This window comes from Crassostrea angulata, chromosome 9 (assembly GCF_025612915.1).
Source record: "Crassostrea angulata isolate pt1a10 chromosome 9, ASM2561291v2, whole genome shotgun sequence".
Lineage (NCBI taxonomy): Eukaryota > Metazoa > Mollusca > Bivalvia > Ostreida > Ostreidae > Magallana > Magallana angulata.
The window spans coordinates 32,724,022-32,743,475 of record NC_069119.1 but is presented as its reverse complement, the minus strand read 5'-3'; the positions used below and the strand labels follow the sequence as shown (position 1 = coordinate 32,743,475).

The following is a 19,454-nucleotide window of genomic DNA, read 5'->3' as shown; positions in this document are numbered from 1 at the left end:
AATTTATTACATTAATTAACGTGCGTCTTATTTGAAGGATGAGCAAAATGTTATAGGTGTGTAATTTAAATGCTTGAGTTTCCAAATTTCCTGGCGTTGAGTAGATTCTCATTTATATGTACATATTATCTAAGGATTTCTGATATCTTACAAAAGTATATTTATAAGTCCAAGTATTAATCATTTCGTTAATATGAATGTATGCATTACAATCAAAAGGATGTCTAATGACTGGACTAAAATCATTTTGGGATTTGGGGTCACTACTTTGTTTTTAAAATTGAATCTATCGAGAATATATCCTTTTTTTACCATCTTTGTAAACGAAATTAAAATTTGGAAGAAAAGACAGCTTTGGGTTATAGAAGTAAGCGGGGGAAATCAAACAGAAACTAAGAAGCCTCCCTCGTCTCCTCTATGATTTTCCTTTCAGACATTCAATCTTAAAGGAGTTCCTGATATGAACAGTAATGACTTCTATGGGGAACAAAATTCATGTTTCATTTTTGGAAATGAAAAAGCAGAGAAAAGTGATGATTTCCCTTAAGAATAATGTTTGATTGAAGAAGACACCCTAATGAAAATCTGCGTCAGATAAAAGTGTTCTTTCAGAATGAAAACAAATAAGATAGTCCAGTGTTTCCTTCCACAGAAATGTTTCGTTGCTTATATGTTCAACCAAATTTTCCCAACATAATGGTAACAGTGCAGCGCATTGGACATTTTTGTTGCCTAATTTTATTAAAGAATCTGGTTTTTTGTAATGCTGGACTTGTGGTGACCTCTGAGTTTACTTACCAGTCTCGTTTTGACAACATCTACTTACCGTTTCCCCTTCCACAAATGACGACAAAGTCAGCTAGTTTATTGAAGTGTGTAGTGGAATTTCAGTCTTTACCTGGATGTCAGTCTGTCCGTTATCACGTGATCAGTAAAGCGTGTCATTTACTGGACTCTTGCTTGATTTGCAACATAGGACAGTCTGAAATGGGCTGGAGATATTATTGTCGGTTAAAAGACGAGTCTCCTATTTCGTCGGGTAGGTACTTAATCTTTTTATCATAAAATTCAATATTTACTTTCCACATATTTTTTTGCATGTAAAGTGTGTGGAAAGCTACTGCAGTTATAACACTGTAACATACACACAGGGTACTAATAGGTTAAAATTAGTATATTAATCATAACGTCATATAAAATGCAACGTCAGAGGCGAAAGCAAAGTTCACGCTTGTGGCTGTTACAGTGGCTCCTCCATTTATATGAATTTACCCTAAGGATAAAATAGGATTTTTAAGGTATAAATTGCGTCTGCAGAGGAGGCAAGAAATTTTAAAAAAAATGTAAATAACATGCGTTACTCAATTTGTATGCACATACCGCTGCAGAGATTATATCTTTCAAAAAATGATGATTCAATTTTTAAACATCAACTAGAGTAAAGCAGTAAATATAGCAGAAACAGTCTTTTTTTAAAATCTATGGTTCATTTTAAGTCCTAATTAGTAGGCCTACCCCAAAATACGTTTTAATCAAGTTTTGCGTAGGTCAAAGTGGCATTGTTAAAGTAGCAAATAAATTATGCTTTTCACAATTTCGAAACTGTTTCTTTGCGGGGAAGGGATAATCGGGTAATCCAAAAGTATTAACTTAATATCAATTCTATGTAAGAATCAATGATTTATAAAAGGGTCTGGTCACGCATAGTCACCAATTTTCCTTATATTTCATACATGGACACACGTAGGTGTAAAACGCAAAAAACCACTAAAACTTGGGGTAACCGTTGCCATGGTAATCGAGGCTAAAGATGGGAAAATAGCAAAACTTACCTACTTTGAAGCCTTATTAGAAAGTTTTGCCCACTTATGTAAATTATCAAAGACACAAAACAGCCTTTGTCCTATTTTCTATTATTCAATTATGTAGGAAAATTGATGGAGAAACCAATACTTTTAAAATGTTACCTTGGAAACCATGAAAAATTTTTGAAATCAGTTTTCTGCGGTTTTTTAATAAGCCCAAAAGGGAATCTTAAATTTTTACATCCATATCAATGTCAATACAATATATATTTTATCATGAAAATTGACATCCGTTGCTATGGCAACCAGGTCAAAAATTAAGAAAAACTGAGAAATTGAAGATTATTTTGATATGCTTTCATTCCTGATTTTAGAATTTATTTGCAAATGTTTTAGTTGGAACTTGTAAAAATATATCTAAATTTTCATTATACACCACAAAAACCTGTTATGCAACAGAGAAGTGTTGTTGCTATGGAAAATTATGTTGCGTAAAAAATCACACAGAAATTCTTACTTTTTGAAAAGTCCATAGCAACGGCAGTTATTTTTAGAAAGTTTCAGATTTTTTTCAAGTGCCATTAAAGTTTAGGACATACGTAATTTTTTTCACCATTTGATTTTATGTATTTATTCATTATAAGTGAATAATATCCATTTAAAGATGCCTAAAAATATTATAATTTTCCTTATTTTTAAGCTCTTACCATAGCAACGGTTCTCAATTTTCATATTTAAATTTTTAATTGCACAATCATAATAGTGTTTACCAAAAAATCCAAGATTTGCACTTTTTATTCAAATTAGCTGAAGAAAACAGATTTTAAAATTTCTGTTTAGTAACCATGGAAACGCTCTAAAAATATGCGTTTCTCCATGACTTTTTTTTCTTTCTTTTGAAATATGACAACTTTTTTTAATAATATATTCTATCCTGGAAACCCTAAGTTCTGCACATTACTCACAATATGTTCTAAAATAAGCATTAAAATGCCATTTTTACATCTTTACCGTCGGTTACCATGGCAACGGGACCACATAGCAACAAACAAATGGTGTTAGGCTTTTTTACTCGCCAAAGCCTATCAAATTGTCAAGTATTAAGAAAATCCGTGACTATGCGTGGTCACCGAATTTTGATTCTTACATAGAATTGATCTTAAGCAATTACAAACTTCAATGATTACTTACAATATGAATTTGTATTTTACATGCATACAAAAAATTCCAAACACAGGCAGCAGTTTATTTTCTGTACATGTATTTACAAACATGAATTGACAGTATGTGGTTTTTTTTATTTCAAAATTGAACGGGCACAAATACTTTATTGAGAAATTGTGCTTTGCCTCTTTGACTTCCTTCAATCTATGTTCTCTCTGTGGGATGTTTTTTAGGTACCCCAGATAAGCATATCGCCTTTCAAGCCACGATAAATGACGATGTTCCGGCGAATGGGGGTGTCATCGTCTTCAATCAAGTGAACACAAACCTTGGACAAGGTTATAACTTTACGTCCGGGATCTTCACCATCTGGCGAGATGGTGTTTATATCTTTACATGGAGCGTGCAACGTCACCCTGTCACCCGTAAATACACCGATACCTACCTGTTTGTGAATGGGGAAGCTGTTGGAAAGTTGCACGATAAAAGTGAGAACCTCGTGACAAACTCCGCCATGTTTCACCTTAAGTCACATGACCAAGTGTACATCTGCAGCAGTTACACCACTTTGTATGTTGGCGCCATGTCACAATTCTCTGGATGGCTACAGTCGCCGGGTATGCAAATTTAACCCTATTTAAACGCATAACGGGATACTGGTTGGTTCAAAACTATTAACACCACTAAAATGCATAAAATATTATTATTGAATTATCATTAGAATAAAAACACAGTATTATTTATACAGTCATGTATTTTTAAACGATTTGATTTTCTTAAAAGAAAATATAAGTACATCTTCGCTAGCCAAGGGTTTACGATCCACTCTGCTCCTCTACCACCCTTGGCAGATTTAACCAATGTTTTCAGAAACAGCACAGCGCCGTCTAGCGATTGTGTTAAATTGAAGCAGCTTAAATACGTTTCATCTAAGAGGTATCGGAATAAATTGCCCTGTGAATAAAAAGACAAAAATAAGAATAATCTTTTAAAAAACATATATTTGTTATCAACTGTCGTCTGTTATTCATTAATCACGTAAAAATTGCAGCAATGATTGTATTTAAATTTTATATGAAAACACAACGGACTTCCTCGTTAATTTGTAGAAACCCTGCAAATGCTTCGTGGCCATTCAGACTTCTTTGCGCGAGTTTTGATTTTGTCGGCTAAATCTGCCAAGGGTTGTAGTGGATCGTAAACCTTTGGCTAGCGAAGATAATAGATTTGTAAGTTATACAAAACAATGTTTAAACGTTCAGCGCGATCTGCGTTGGTACATGTTCAATAAACTATGATATATCCACTTGTCTGTCATTTCTTAGATTTCCAGATGAGTTACCCGAATGACTGTAGCGTTTCCTTTCACGGCTATGCAGTGTCTGCAAACGACGAAAACGTCCTCAGCTATCAGTCAAAGGAGAACTTGGACGAACGGAGGTCTCGACTGATTACAACGTCAAACGTAACTATAGTGTTGATGTCAAACACTGTTGTCAACAGAGGACTGACGTCAGAAATGCAACACGTCATCGACGGAGAAAACGTCACGCTAAGCGTCATCGATGGTCAGTGCACGGGAGATGTTGGTGTTTTCTTAGTAACGGTTGCGACTGCAGATTTTGGAGGCTCAACATTTGAGATCAAAAATCGAAAAACTCACTTCCACATTACTAGCTGTACTTTGACTGCATTCTGTTTGATTAATGGTATGTATGTAGATACCAAATTCCCATATGGTTGGCAAAATGATCATTAGCATTCGTTAAGACATGGTGTCGCTGTTCCGCAAAATTAATAAGCTATCAAAAAAGTTATTACGATATTATATACCTAGATCTAAATATTCGTACAACTCCTACTTTAATAATTAATCTAATGTGATTTGGATTCGTAAGTATATATTATAGACATATAAAATCTTCCCGTCGTTTGTGTTAGGGAACATTACTAAGGTTGAATAATGGCAAACACATTCAATTGTATTTATCTACAGTATTTAAGGTCGGTAGCGGGCTTAAAATTTTGCGCCCTCTGCGCAGGGTTTTGCGCATTACTGTCGTAAAACGCAAATGTAAAGTAAAATGTTCAAATATACAGGTTAGCATGTAACGTTTTATGTTAAAAAAATGACTTATCAAAAAAATTATATTTAGTGTATAGAATCGTTAGAATAATGTCAGAAGTATTTTAATCATATCTCCGCTTCTTCAAAATCGACGTTATTGTCGTCGGAATCAACGTCTTACGATGACGTCAGTTGATACTCTGACGTAACAATTGACAAAAATAAACGTCGTGCACTTTCTATTGCAGCGTCAATAATTAAAATCAAAACTATTATTTGCAAAATAAAAACATATACGCGACCCTTCTACGTTCTGTGTGAGTGGAAATGTATTTTTTCTTCTAATACAAATAAAATTAAATTTGATTCGTAAACATCCTTTTGTTTTATACAATTCTATAATGTAGAATGGCTGGCACGGCACGTTTATAGGATCAAGCTATGAGGGCGGTCAATTTCGTTTTTATTTGGCAAAAAGTTTACTTATACGTTAACCTTCCATCGCTGAAAATTTAAAGAAAATCGTATGTTTGTAATTTTTTAAATGGGTCATTATCAAAATATGCAGACTTTTGAAAAATGTAAAACATGAGAAAATTAGTGCTGAAAAAATTACTTGGAATGCAAAAAACACATTTAACAAACAATGAAGTATAACATCTAAAAATTTGCAAACATTGGAATCTACCATTTAGCTGATAATTAGACTAAAATGTAATGAACTGTAAAAATTTGGTCAGTGGTGTAACAGGCATGTAGTATAGGAAAAAATTCTTAAATAAAATAAAATAATTCTTTTAAAATGATGGACATAAAGTTTATATCAACAAACTTCATTTAAAGTTATCAGAATTAGATAACAGAAAATATTTGACACATTTACATAGTGACCAACATAACATTTGAGACAAAGTCTTGATGTTACTCAACAAATTTTTAATTTGAGCATTAAAAAGAACACAACTGGATTTTTCTTTTAATGGAGCATAAAAAAGACATTACTATAAATGCACTGGTGTTTTCAAATATACATGTATCATTGCCAGTTAAATTTATTTGGAGAAAAATGTACATGTTACACCACTGATTATTATGTTTTACCACTGACTTAAAGTTACACCAATGACCTAGCGATAATAAATAAGAGATAAGCGCATTAAATTTTGTAAAATAAACTAATCTCTATTTTTGATTGCATTTAAAACATGATAAATTTGATCTTAAATAAAAGTTTTCGTACCTCATTCTTTCATAATCTGAAGAGAGATACACTGTTACACCACTTATAATCAGTGTTACACCACTGACACAAAAACGGCATGTAGATGTTTTTTTTACACGAATTCACTCATTCTTTGATGTTATATTTCATACTATTGGCATCCACACACTTTTATCTACCTTGTATCGAGTTCGAACTTTCTTTGGCTCATCAATCTCACAAACAACGTCAATACTATACCAGCTCATATCAATCATACATTTTGGATAATAATATTGAAATTTCTCCAATTTTCTCCAAAATCTATGCATACAACTCGTATTCACTTCCTCTTTGTTTATATATGTTTCTTGAAGCTCAGCTAGCATTTGTTACCTTTAAGAATTTGAAAGATTTTAGTATAACATAATAGGGAATGTGAAATGTCAGTGGAATAACATATCTTATAATACACTATAAGTCATTAAAAAGTTTGATTTTTTAATAAAAATAAAATGTGGATAATTTCATTTCTTTATTAGAATAAATTTGTTTTTACTTTTATCTTTTAATCAAGTATTTAAATGAGTAAAACATAATTAGAGCATACAAAATGTCAATGGTGTTTCAAATAATGTCAATGGTGTAACAGGTCCCATTTTCCAGATTAAAAAAACACAATTGCAATTAAACAGTCAAGCTTTCTTTATTGTGACAGTGTCTAACTTGTAAAATTGATAAATAACAATTGTTCAAAATGCTCAAAATATAAATGAAATGGAAGGAAAAGTAAAATACTTAAATAATGTCATGTGGTGTAACAGTTTTTTCAGTGGTGTAACAACAATTTTTGGTTACACCACTGACCGTTATACCACTGATGTATCCATAGTAAATGTAGCAGTATGACCCAAGAGAACAGATACTACACAAAGCTACATAGCCTATGTTATAATGTGATAAACGTTCATCATTTATGTGAAAAACTTTTTTGTTCTTTCATATTAGAAAACCTTAAATAACACGTTATCCCACTGACACAGTTTACATTGTATTTTTCGGAGTATACTAACATTTTCTGCCATATTTTCTATCACAATGATGTCATCACTGATACATTTATCTTTTTAGTAGCAGGGAATGATGTCACTATGATGTGGGGGATTCCAACTGTAGTACAATATTATTTACTTGATGTATTTTAAGATATTTTCATATAATTTGCATTGTAACACCAATGACAAACATTTTTTGTACAAGCATATATCTCATCAAATTCATTGTTTTTAAAAGAGAACTTGTTAAGGAGCATAGCAGAAATTAAAATATGAATGTTGTTATGAAAATTAACGGTGATTTTTGGAATAAAACATCAATATTATTGAAGATATTGTAGGGTAAAGACGTTGGAAAAATTTAATGACAACATAAATTCACTGAAATCTCATAACAAATAATATTTTTTTTATACTTTAAGCAGTAAAATTGTCGATTAATTTGTTCATCAATATAGGTTTAAGTTTCTAAAATCCAATGGTACTGTATATATTCCCCAGAACATTATTTTTCCCCCTTTAAATTGACACTGACACAAAAGGCTGCATATTTTGAGAATGACCCAAATATGAAATTCGCGGGCATGTTAAGGCTTCCCGATGCGATATGTAGAAAGTCACTTGTCTGTACTTCATACGATATGACGTCATAATTAACTTTGACGTCACGATCTGCATTCCTGTCGATAGTTCTCAGGGAATGTATCTTAACGTTAAAAGTGAATTATATCAAACCAGTATAATACCGCATGTTTCCTTTATATAGATGTTGTAGTTAATTCTAGACGTACAGAATTCATTCATATTAAAAACCAGTATCAAATAATCGGCAGTTTTAAAGCTTCGTTTTAAGTTAAAGACTATTTATAAACTAGTGGTTTGGAGACTCTCCCTGCTACGTGTAAACAACTGAATGAAGAAATTTTAATGCATGTAAAACCAGCTTGGCGCAGGTGAAAGATCAACACAATTTTAGAATATTTTACGTAAAATTGGTAGAGAATATAAGTACCAATGTGAATCGTGCTGCGGAAACCTACGGATTTACCCCATTTTTTTGTAAATCGCTTTTGATTAGTAAAAATGTGCATTATTTTGATGATTTTGTGGAATGTTTCAACAATATCTTCTATAAACGAAATATCTATTTCTTTCCCAAGCAAGAACTTCAAAGTTTATGACTTAACAAAGGATTTTTCTTAAAAATATGTATGATTTAATGTCATTAATCACCTGCGCCGATGCGTTTTAACTAGATCATTTGCAATATTAGGATTCGCCTGTCACGTGATTACGAAGTACATATGACGTCACAAAAATGCATCAAATATAATGTTTAACATCGATGTCAATAAATGTAACATAGATTTAAAAAAATACTCCCGGTAAAATTATTTTTGCCATGATTCAAATAATATCGTTTTCCAGCCGTATTTTAGCATCGGGACGCCTTAACAATGCTGCGTTGAAAATGAAAACCCTCATTTTCCAGTATTATCCTATATAAAATGTCGGTGATGAATCGGACATACGACCAAAATTTGAGCGCGACAAACAGATAAACTATCCGGTAAATTTACTTTATATTTTGCACATAGTTTACTCATAAGCTGACATTTCACTGTAAAAAATTTAAAGGAAATCGTATGTTTGAAACATTCTCCCCCGAGACTCCTTAACAAGGTATACTGTAAATTACTTATATTACGCGAGTACTTAATTCTGCGATCCCGCTAGTTTGTATCAAATCGCGAGAATATAAAATCGCAAACGCTGAACTTTTCTCCTTATTTCTTTTAGTTTTCAACTCTCAGAAAATAATGACGAGATTTTAAAATCTGCGAAGGATGCTTCTCGAGATTTTACGCGGAAATTAATTCCTCGCGTTTAATTACGAATTAACAGCATATTTTTTCGTTAGCACTGAAAACCCAATTCAACGTCTGATCTATAATACACTTACTGAAATGATATCGACCAATATCAATCATTATCTTTAGTGATTATTTTTATTCCTAGCTATAAATCTATCTCCAGTTCTTTGAAGGTTTACAACATAAGAATAAACAATAATTTCTTAAAATACGTTAATGATTTTCCAAGATAAACTTATTTTTCCAGCCATACAGTATAAATTCGAAAAATATACAGAATTCAAAGTACTGAAGATGTGACGGGAGTTAATTTTGTCGATGTTTATTCATTTTAAAATCAATGATATGATATTTTGCATGACAAGTACCTGTAGTTTCTAATTTGAATTACGCACAAATTTTTATAATATGAATTTTTGGACTTTTTCGACAAGAATGTCGAGAAACCCCCATAAGAATCCTGTTAAATAATATTTCAAGATAAAATTAATTCAATCAAACTATGTATCAGTAATATAATAGAAATATTTCTCGAAAATTGTATGGATGCAAGCAATATTGAACTCTAGTCTCGTTCAACCAAAACGCTCGGCTGACACCGTAAATCTCCGACAAGGATTTTCGGAGACAGCCGAGCGTCGAGCTGAACGAGACTAAATTGAACTCTGGCGTAGAAAAACATACGACTACAAAAATATTTAAATTGTTCGGACCTTTTAAAATCTGACTATTTTCAAGGTATTTATAAATAAGTTTCCTTGAAAAACAATGCTTTAGAATACATTACATCGAATTTATCAATTATTTTCAAGAACTAAGTCTTGTCAGCAGCAATGATTTGTGCTGAGGTCCAAACACTGTTTCACTTTCGATTTGTCTGAGTAACTGCATAGGAGTGTTGATTAAAATCAACTCCCAAAAACTGAGAGTTAAATAAATAATGTAACTTTATCATCTTCCTAGGTCCAGCCTTTAATATCTGGGCAGCTGGGAGAACTTTGAACACAACTGTAATGTTTGACAACATCATTACTAATAATGACGTCACAATCAATGAAGCCTTTGGTACAGTTTCTCTTTTACAACGGGGAATTTATTTTCTAAGCTTGACTGTTCATGCCTACAACGACTCTGTAGTTTTGTCCTCCTTGGCCGTAGATGATGTCATCATCCGTAACCTCACTGTGACGTCACCGCCTGACTGTCACACCGTGTCAACAAATGTTGCCCTTCTTCCAGTGCAAGCGATGACAACTATTAAGATCAAGATACTAGTCGGAGAAATTGGAAAGCTAGGGATGTATATATCCGGATTTTTGATTTCTTCCTTTGAAACTTAAAGTATTATCTCGTTTCAGCAAAGGAGAGTTTACAAAACTTTACATTTTCTCAGTTTTATTACACTTGTTATTTTGCAATTAATTGTTCTAAACGGACCAATAAATGTGTTTTTTATAGCGAGATCTAAGAAAAAGTACGAGAGGAAAAGAACGAGCTCAATCTACAAATTCATCAAGAAAAGTTTTTTTGAGTATAGCTCCCGTAGTGCTATGCCAAAAAAAGACTGAGATATAACTCATAACCTACAGTTCTTTGAGGTTTGAGGACACATTTTAATTATTGCACAAGCTTTGATGAGACCCAAAATTTTTTTACATGCTTTCATCACATCGTATTGAGTCGAGATACATAAACAAATGATTATAGATTTTATATCTCGATTTATACTTTTGATCAAATTAAACGCAATTTACATTTCACAATCTACAAAAATTCTCTCCAAACTAGACTTTGACCCGTGCGTGCACGGGTTGACATTGCCTATCGGACATTTACGAAATAGATACATCCACAGGGGCCAAGCCCGTTTTAACATTAATTTCAATGTAACCATTTATTATTAATGCCTCACAGTAACAAAAAATTGCAGAATCGCCCCGTAACGATTTTTTTAATGATATAATAAAATTAATGAAGAAGCATTGAAAATAACAGTCAAGTTAATCATAATAAACCATTTTGAGACTGACTGTAAATACCTTTCATCTAAAAATTTAATCCATATAATGTAAAAATTCTACACTTTTTCAACAACGTACACGTATTTTCTTTGCTACAGAGACAATACACAAAACGCATTCTATCGTAAGACCGGGTCCGTAGGACATGAATATATTTTTTCATTTTAACGATAAAACAATCTATACATTATATCTTCACTCTCCTAAGAGATAGTTTACACGAAGACAAAAGTAGGCCTAAGTACTAAGTAAATATGTATATTTGTTATTCTATAATTTCTCTCATAAGGGATCATGAAATTAATGTTTATGAACAATATATAGCAATTAAATTTCCAATGAAAATTTACACGTATTTTTACTATCGTTTCTGAGTTTATTAATGCACATGATTTTGTGGATTTTGTGGAAACATAAACTAAAGATTCCGTTAGCGTGAATGTATTGCGCACGCGCTAGATTGTAAAATCCAAAAAATCCAGATGATTTCCGGAATTTTTGAGGAACTTTCACTGATTATTAATTAGCTACGCTTGATTGAGAAAAAATAAAAACAAATTGGTAATCTTCAAGTACCAATGATGTTTAAAATATATAAAACAAAAGGCAATACTCTTCCGATTTATCGGTATTAAAGCTTAAAAATTCGAGTCTATTATTTTAATATAGTAGTATAGATGTAAAAAGCGGTTTTAGAAAAGCAAGACTTTGTATTTTGAATGAATTGTCTTGAAACTTAGAAGTATTATATAATTTTCTCTCTCTTTCTCTCAAAAATTCTTTGATATTTGTTGATAATTGTAATAATATCATTTAGATGACGATGATACAAATTTCTGTAATTCTTGCTGCGCTACCCCGTGGTAGCATCGTAAATTGTATTAATTTGATAAAAAAAAAATCTTGACTTTAAAAATCAATAAAAATATTACATTTATTCCTTTCAGGACAACAGCTGAAAGTCATTAAATAGTTGTTCATAGAATCCCTTATGTATCATTGCAATTTGACAAATTTGAGAGAGAAGAGTATTTATTTTTTATCTAAATAGAAATATTGTCTTTCGTTACTATTATATTACACTATCTTTCTAAACTTATTTGCTTTATAAACTCAAATATTAAGAAATGTTATGGTATAGCAAGTGAAAACAAATCTGATTTGAACAGATAATACTGTATGTCAAGAAGAATCTTTACGGTTCGCTGGTTTCCAATGGTCTATACTCGTGATTTTTTGACGTCACGCGATGACGTCTGACGAAAAATAAAAAGAAGATGATCATGCCAGCCAGCATTATGAAGGTTGCTGTTCCTATCCCAGCCAATGCTATCGGTGATGATCTTATGTCCACCAGACCACTCTGTTAACATATAAAATCCTCTTATGTGTACTCTGGTTATAATTATTTTATTTTTCTTCTTAGACAATTTTTGGCTTTGACAGGTTTCAAAATAAAGCCCCCCCCCCCCCCAAAAAAAAAAAAACACCGAAAATTTAAGCCAATTTCTAAATTCGCCGTACATTATAATATTGAGACTGTCCATGTTTCAAAAATTCATTTTACATCTCTCTCTCTCTCTCTCTCTCTCTCTTTCTCTCTCTCTCTCTCTCTCTCTCTCTCTCTCTCTCTCTCTCTGTATCAAATATTGTTTTTACTTTATGATTTTGTAACAAAGTAAGACCGTTAAAACCTAACTCACGTCTTCGTTAAACTGTTGAGTTTCATCTGTTTGGTAAACAGAGGCCGTGGTGATTGCTGTAGGAGCAGCCTCGTCAATTATAAACACCATGTCACGTGATGTGCACGTGTCGTTCCCAAGTTGACACGTGGCCTTCAGTTCATTAATGTCATCCAAGAACCATGACCAAGGTTTAAAACTAAAAAACAAATAACTAAAAGTTAAAAGAATAGAAAATTAAAAACACATTAGCAGAAATGGTAAGTCATAATATATTGTCAGTGATATAATTCAGTTATGTAATAATATGACAAAGGACTTTGTATATAGCATTTATAAATCAAGATTATAAGACGGTTTTTTCAAAACTTTATTTCCTTTTGTCTCAAAGTAAATTGACTTCCAAACATCCAGCATGAATCTTAGATGACCAGAACTTATGCTTTTGTTTTCAAAATAAATAATGTACTTGTGATTTAATTATTAACGGATAATATTATATAAAATTCGGCTGTTTAAGTATAATATTCCATATCGCAATGATATCCTCAGTTACATGGCGTTCCAAATAATAAAAGAATAATTTTACTTCATAAAGTGTCCTCATTGCAGGGAATATTGCCTTCATTCAAAATAAATAGTAAACGTTTTAGCAATGGTTGATTTGCAACGATGACGTTACATGAATAGTTTAATTACCTGCCAAGAAGCTCTTTGATTTCCGTCGGGCATCTACTTGATGTGCACAGGTAAGTTTTTGTCATCTTAATGAGACATACATTTCATATGTTATGCAGAAAACACAAGTTCTTTGCTACAGGTGAAGCTTTGTTATCTTTAAACTACTACTATAACTATCTGTGCAAATATAAACAGCACAAACAGAAAACGCATTAATATACAAATTCCAGTCACAATTCCAAACCTTTCAGTCAACAGGTTGGTATTAGTACTGAATTCTTTTGTTTTGATTATGTTTTGTGTTTTTTTATTCATTTATTTTGTTGTTGTTTATTTTTATGTTATGTTTGCTTTTTTGTTTACTTTTAATTGCTTTTTCAAAAAATGAGTTTGATAAATAGTTTCATAATGGCACATAAATTGATATTAGTTTCATTTAACATAGCTTACCAGACCCTGTGTAGTTCGGCAGACTTCGTTATCAAACGCCGTGTTCAAATCCTATAGGGTGTTAAAAATAACCATAAATACATTTATGCCTTGAATTTACTATTAGTTCTTCGTCATTGATACAAAACAATCATAATTAATGTTATATGACGTCTTATGGATTTTGTACTAATCGATGAAATGATGTCAGGAGTTATGTATCTTAAAGCAACCAAAAGAAATTTTATATTTAAGGTCAAGATCTAGTAAATGAAAGGTGCCTACAGATTTATAAAATTAAAGATATAAATTCTTTCCATGATGCTTCATAACAATAGCTTTGTTTGATAGGGTGTTCCAGGGCAAAATATTTGGTAATCACAATAAAAAATCATGTTTTAAATTGTCATTTTCAATGAAATATGAAGGAAATAAGGAACAATATCGGAGTTTTGTCTATTTTTGACTAATAAAATATATCTAGAATGTCTTTAGTCTCTCCAAAAACGGAATGAAACAAGCTCTTGACTTTCTCTTTAAAATGATGTTAAATTGAATATGGGTATCGGGATTACTTTTTCCATGATTTAACAGGAAATATCAAGAAAATGTACATGTATAATTTTCTGCATGATGTTTTTTGAGCCGTAAAGTATGGTAAAACGAGTATTCAAATCAAATATGACATCATAATGGTTCTATCACCAAGGGACACTCTGGAATCATTTACTTGATCTTGACCTTAAAGAGACCTAGAAAACATTTGAGATTTTAAAAAATCTTTTATCAGTTTTTATGTATAAAATGGTTTATGTGTGTATTTTGAATGATTCACTAAAATTTAAATGTTATAAGTCAACTTACAAGCAAAGTTCAAAGGAAAGAAGTCATTGTTATGTAAACAAAGATCGTCTGATATTTGTTTACAAATAATCTAAAGTAAAAAAAATCCCTTTTTTTTACAAAATAACGTAGCAATCAAGATAAACTGATTCTATGTGCTCATAAATATTTTTGTCAACAACAAAAAGCAACAGCACATCAAAACCTAAACCGATATGACACAAATGTACAATCAGGACTCAAGCTTTGTTTACAATACAAAGAGTTTTAACCTCTGCAACTCTCTTGTAACTTGATATTGGACTTTCAAATTTTGAAAAAAGCATTATAAACATCCTTATTGACCATTCTAGACATTAAATTAAATCGTATGTAAGTCCTTTTCAAAAATAAACATTTTAAAACGAATTGTATAGTGGGTTTTTTTTCCTTTAGCATCGATACCTGTTTTTCATTTTCTTTCCTCAAAATGTCCATGATCTTGACGTGTAATGATGATAAAACCTGCGCTGTACACTGCTGGTTAGATGACGTCATATCTCGTATAGCGCACATTAATCTCACAGCTTCCAAAGTAAAATTCAGTCTCTACAGAAATTGAGAAAAAAGAAATCCATGATAGAATGTTTTTACTCTCTCTCTCTCTCTCTCTCTCTCTCTCTCTCTCTCTCTCTCTCGTTCTGGTAAAAGACAAAATAAAGCGTAATCAAAACTAAGGGTTAGATTGGAAACAGAATCGACCTTACTACAGATTGATCCATAAATTCTGATACTGTTTTGATTGCATATTAAAAGAACAAATTCAATTCAGTACCCTATTTCGTATGGATATGCGAGGAATACAGTTTTATACAAGTTAACATTAAATATTAATTATAAAAATTGCAAAATTACATCTTATGGTTAATTCGACGGCTTTTTCTTTTTTGTGTGTGTTACGGGAATAAAAATAAGTTTTTAAGAACAAATTGTCGTTGCACTCTGTTTTACTCTTCTGTTTTGGTTCCAATCCACATAGCTGATATTTAAGATATTTAAGGTTCTATTTATTAACTTGATCATTCAATTACATCAAATGAAAGATACCTACACTAGGTTTACATAAGGGTTATGAGTAACACAACAGCAAGCCACAATCTGGGCTAACACAACAATAAGCCACAATCTGGGCTAACACAACAGTAAGCCACAGTCTGGGCTAACACAACAGTAAGCCACAATCTGGGCTGACACAACAGTAAGCCACAATCTGGGCTAACACAACAGTAAGCCACAATCTGGGCTAACACAACAGTAAGCCACAGTCTGGGCTAACACAACAATAAGTCACAATCTGGGCTAACACAACAGTAAGCCACAATCTGGGCTAACACAACAGTAAGCCACAATCTGGGCTAACACAACAGTAAGCCACAATCTGGGCTAACACAACAATAAGCCACAATCTGGGCTAACACAACAGTAAGCCACAGTCTGGGCTAACACAACAATAAGCCACAATCTGGGCTAACACAACAGTAAGCCACAGTCTGGACTAACACAACAGTAAGCCACAATCTGGGCTAACACAACAGTAAGCCACAATCTGGGCTAACACAACAGTAAGCCACAATCTGGGCTAACACAACAGTAAGCCACAAGGCAAAGTCCTAACGGGAAAAAAACAACTTTTTTCTATTTTGGTTCAAACCACACAACCACTCTTGGTGTATTTAGGTACATTTTATGCTTTAATTTACTTTTTTTCACAATTATGGTATTTTGGATATTATTGAAGTCAAAGGACCTGTACAAAACAGAGATCTTGATTTTCCTTGTTGTCCATAGTTGTCCTTAGTTTTTCTTTCACTATTTTGCCTGTGTGGTGAACTCTATTTGATTATCGATCTTTAATTCTCGGCTTCGATACTACTCTAAAAAAGACTTTTATATCTGCAAAAACCAGTTCATCATAGAACGGATTAAAGTTAAGTTGAACGAGCCTCGAAGTACAGTAGCTCAATCTAGTAGCCCTTTGTTAAAGATTGGACACTATGATAAACCAAACACCAATTTTATGTCGTCATTGCTGCTTTTTTAATTAGATTCTTTTTGTATTTTACTTTTGATATGAAATTTTAGCCACTGGATATTAGAAAAACATCACATTTAACTAATTATCCAATTGGATAAGAATATTATGAGGTTTTAAAAAAGTATGAGAAATTATGGATTACCCTGTAATATTAAAAATACTTACTTAAAAAAAGACTGAATTTCATGTTTTCTATCAGGGAAGGGGTATTCATTAAGTGTAAACATTGTCAGACTTTTAAACTCCGCAATATGACATAAAAAGCTTGCAAACGCACACAATTAGTGATTCATATCAAAAAGGATGTTTATCATTTCTACATGAACAAAGAAATTGATTTTATATACTTAGAATGTTTCACTGCGCTAGAAAACAAAAGAAAACGCAATCTGCTTACGGGCTTTTCATATCGAAAGAACCCTGTTGCGTCATACATGAAATAGTCTCAAATCCTTTTTTTAGGTTTAGTAGTATTTTTTAGAGTAATATATTTTGATGACATTCAGTTTTTAATGTTTGTTTTGTTTTTGTTTGTTTGTTTTTATTTCTTTTGTGTTTTTAAAACTTTTGAGAAAGCATAAATAATTGTCCGAGGCATGTCTTTATAGTTTTTAAAAATATTTCCTATGACTTACAACCTAATTAAAAGTACTTAAGTCTGCGTTTTGGGTCTATGTGCAGACGTTTCAGGCTTCAGACAAAAATGATTTTTTAAAACAACACTTACCTTTCCAAAGGAGCAAGACTCAAACTTCTGGGCAGCAGTATCAAGACACTCAAGGGACAATTCCTGGCACGTTTCAGCAAACACAGCAGAACGGGTCACCATGTCAGCTTTTTCCGCCATTTTCGCACGGAATATATCAAACTCGTCTTGAATGCACCATTCTCCACTGGCGCAATTCAGCAATAACTCATTTATGACATCATCCGAGAACATGACGTAATAGATGTCCCAAATATTGGCGATTTTGACTAAACTCGGCAGGTCCTCGGTACAGAGAGATTGAAGAATGTTATAAGATGTTGTACAATCCTGCTTAGAAATTGTCGTGAAGGTAGCATTACCATGAGTTGATGTTACGTCATCATTCGATAAACTATATTCCGAAGAAGGAGTCATCGAAGTGGTGGCTTGAGACGGATCTAGAAAGGCATCATTCTCATCTGGCTTGCTTGGCGGTACAGGTGTCGATGTCTCGTTCTCTGATGATGTAATTTGAGCAATGCTCTCGTTGTTTGTACGTGTTATGACTGTCGCATTGTCAATGGTAGTGCTCGAGTTATTTTGTGACGTCATATTGTCTGCAAGAAGCGGATCTAAAGTGGTTGAGGGTGTACTTGAATAGTCTTGGTTTTCTTGGTTACGTAAGCTATCCAGTATTTCCTGTAGCAGATCTTGGTTTTCAGAATCAGAATCTCCATCACAAATACCACTCAGAAGTAATAATCCGCCGATGAAAATAGTCCACATTGCTCTGATTTATCCTATGGATGTATTTTAAGAAATCTACGGTAAACGCTGTATAACTTCAACACAAAATCGTGCTGGTTCAAAAAGCAGCTGTTTCTCTTAAGAAGACATAAAACTTCGTGTTGGTTTTTGAAGGTATTCACCTAACGAAAATCAATGGAGATTTTAAGGTGATAGTCGCATTTTTTTTAAAAATAAAGATGTGTACCATTTAAAAAAAAAATCAACTATTATATTCCATATCATACTCATTTTTTGCTATGTCATTGACAGAAGAAAACAAAAATGATCATGCTTTGCACAACTTTTGTTCAGATTTTATGCGAGTCTCTTCAGACGTCATAATTATTGTCAACCTTTTCAACTCCCTCTTATCATAAGATATTGATAAATCCGTTTACACTACGGAGATAACACAATGTTCGAAAAGAAAACGTGTTACCAAGATCAATAATCAATAATTTTTAAAGCCAAAAAAGCGTTCTGTTGTCCAACTATCCGGATCAACATCCGAGAATCAATAGCAGGTCATCACCAGACTAAGCCGGATAACTTCAATGCCGAAACAGAGGTCTGTACATATACATGTACATATATGTAGTAATTTAGCAGTAGTGTAAATAAATGTTCTATCTGCTATAATAATTGATTTATTTAATATTTAGTGTACAGCAAAACTTTTGGTAAAGATTTACAATATACAGACTGTTTTATTTTTCGTCAAGAACGACTGATTCGCGTCTATGACCTAAACATCCATTCACCTAAATTCAAGGTGATTTTTGAAATGATGAAAAACATTCAATATGAACAACTTATAAATGTAATATGAAGCTATAAATTTTGATATCTGAAAATCCTCTTAAATTCCTATATGAGTATATGTTCACATATATAATAACTATCCACAACGATTGAAATCTTATATACTTATTATTAAGTTATATATCTAATTCAATTTCTGATATTGCTTGCATCAAAAGTGACTTATTTGTAACTAAATCTCAGTAACTTTTACGAACTGGTTTATTGAACGTCATATATTCGGTCTGAAAAGTTTTGTTAAGAATAAACGACTTGCTT

At 32.3% G+C, this 19,454-nt stretch overlaps 2 protein-coding genes across 2 annotated transcripts; one reads left to right on the top strand and one right to left on the bottom strand.

Annotated features, from left to right (window-relative positions):
• The first annotated feature begins 254 nt into the window (after positions 1 to 254).
• Positions 255 to 10,936, top strand: LOC128162284 (uncharacterized). Its single transcript, XM_052825444.1, has 4 exons — positions 255 to 1,039; positions 3,203 to 3,586; positions 4,295 to 4,678; positions 10,131 to 10,936. Exons 1-4 carry the CDS (start codon positions 655 to 657, stop codon positions 10,505 to 10,507), a joined length of 1,530 nt encoding a protein of 509 aa, XP_052681404.1. The 5' UTR covers positions 255 to 654; the 3' UTR covers positions 10,508 to 10,936.
• A 953-nt stretch (positions 10,937 to 11,889) lies between these two features.
• On the bottom strand, positions 11,890 to 18,655 carry LOC128163340 (uncharacterized). The gene is made up of 6 exons (XM_052826912.1): positions 17,625 to 18,655; positions 15,268 to 15,411; positions 14,002 to 14,052; positions 13,570 to 13,634; positions 12,892 to 13,069; positions 11,890 to 12,551 (listed from the first exon to the last, which is right to left on the bottom strand). The coding sequence occupies exons 1-6, from the start codon at positions 18,369 to 18,371 to the stop codon at positions 12,384 to 12,386; spliced, it is 1,353 nt and encodes a 450-aa protein (XP_052682872.1). The 5' UTR covers positions 18,372 to 18,655; the 3' UTR covers positions 11,890 to 12,383.
• Between the last annotated feature and the right edge of the window lie 799 nt (positions 18,656 to 19,454).

Excerpts from the sequence above, each read along its gene's own strand:
- LOC128162284 (XM_052825444.1), top strand. The coding sequence starts at position 655 with ATGTTTCGTTGCTTATATGTTCAACCAAATTTTCCCAACATAATGGTA. Across the intron at positions 3,587-4,294 it reads TGGATGGCTACAGTCGCCGG|ATTTCCAGATGAGTTACCCG; the intron begins GTATGCAAATTT and ends GTCATTTCTTAG. Across the intron at positions 4,679-10,130 it reads TGCATTCTGTTTGATTAATG|GTCCAGCCTTTAATATCTGG; the intron begins GTATGTATGTAG and ends TCATCTTCCTAG.
- LOC128163340 (XM_052826912.1), bottom strand. The coding sequence starts at position 18,371 with ATGTGGACTATTTTCATCGGCGGATTATTACTTCTGAGTGGTATTTGT. Across the intron at positions 15,412-17,624 it reads AGTCTTGCTCCTTTGGAAAG|AGACTGAATTTTACTTTGGA; the intron begins GTAAGTGTTGTT and ends CAATTTCTGTAG. Across the intron at positions 14,053-15,267 it reads GGAAAGAAAATGAAAAACAG|GATTTGAACACGGCGTTTGA; the intron begins GTATCGATGCTA and ends AACACCCTATAG.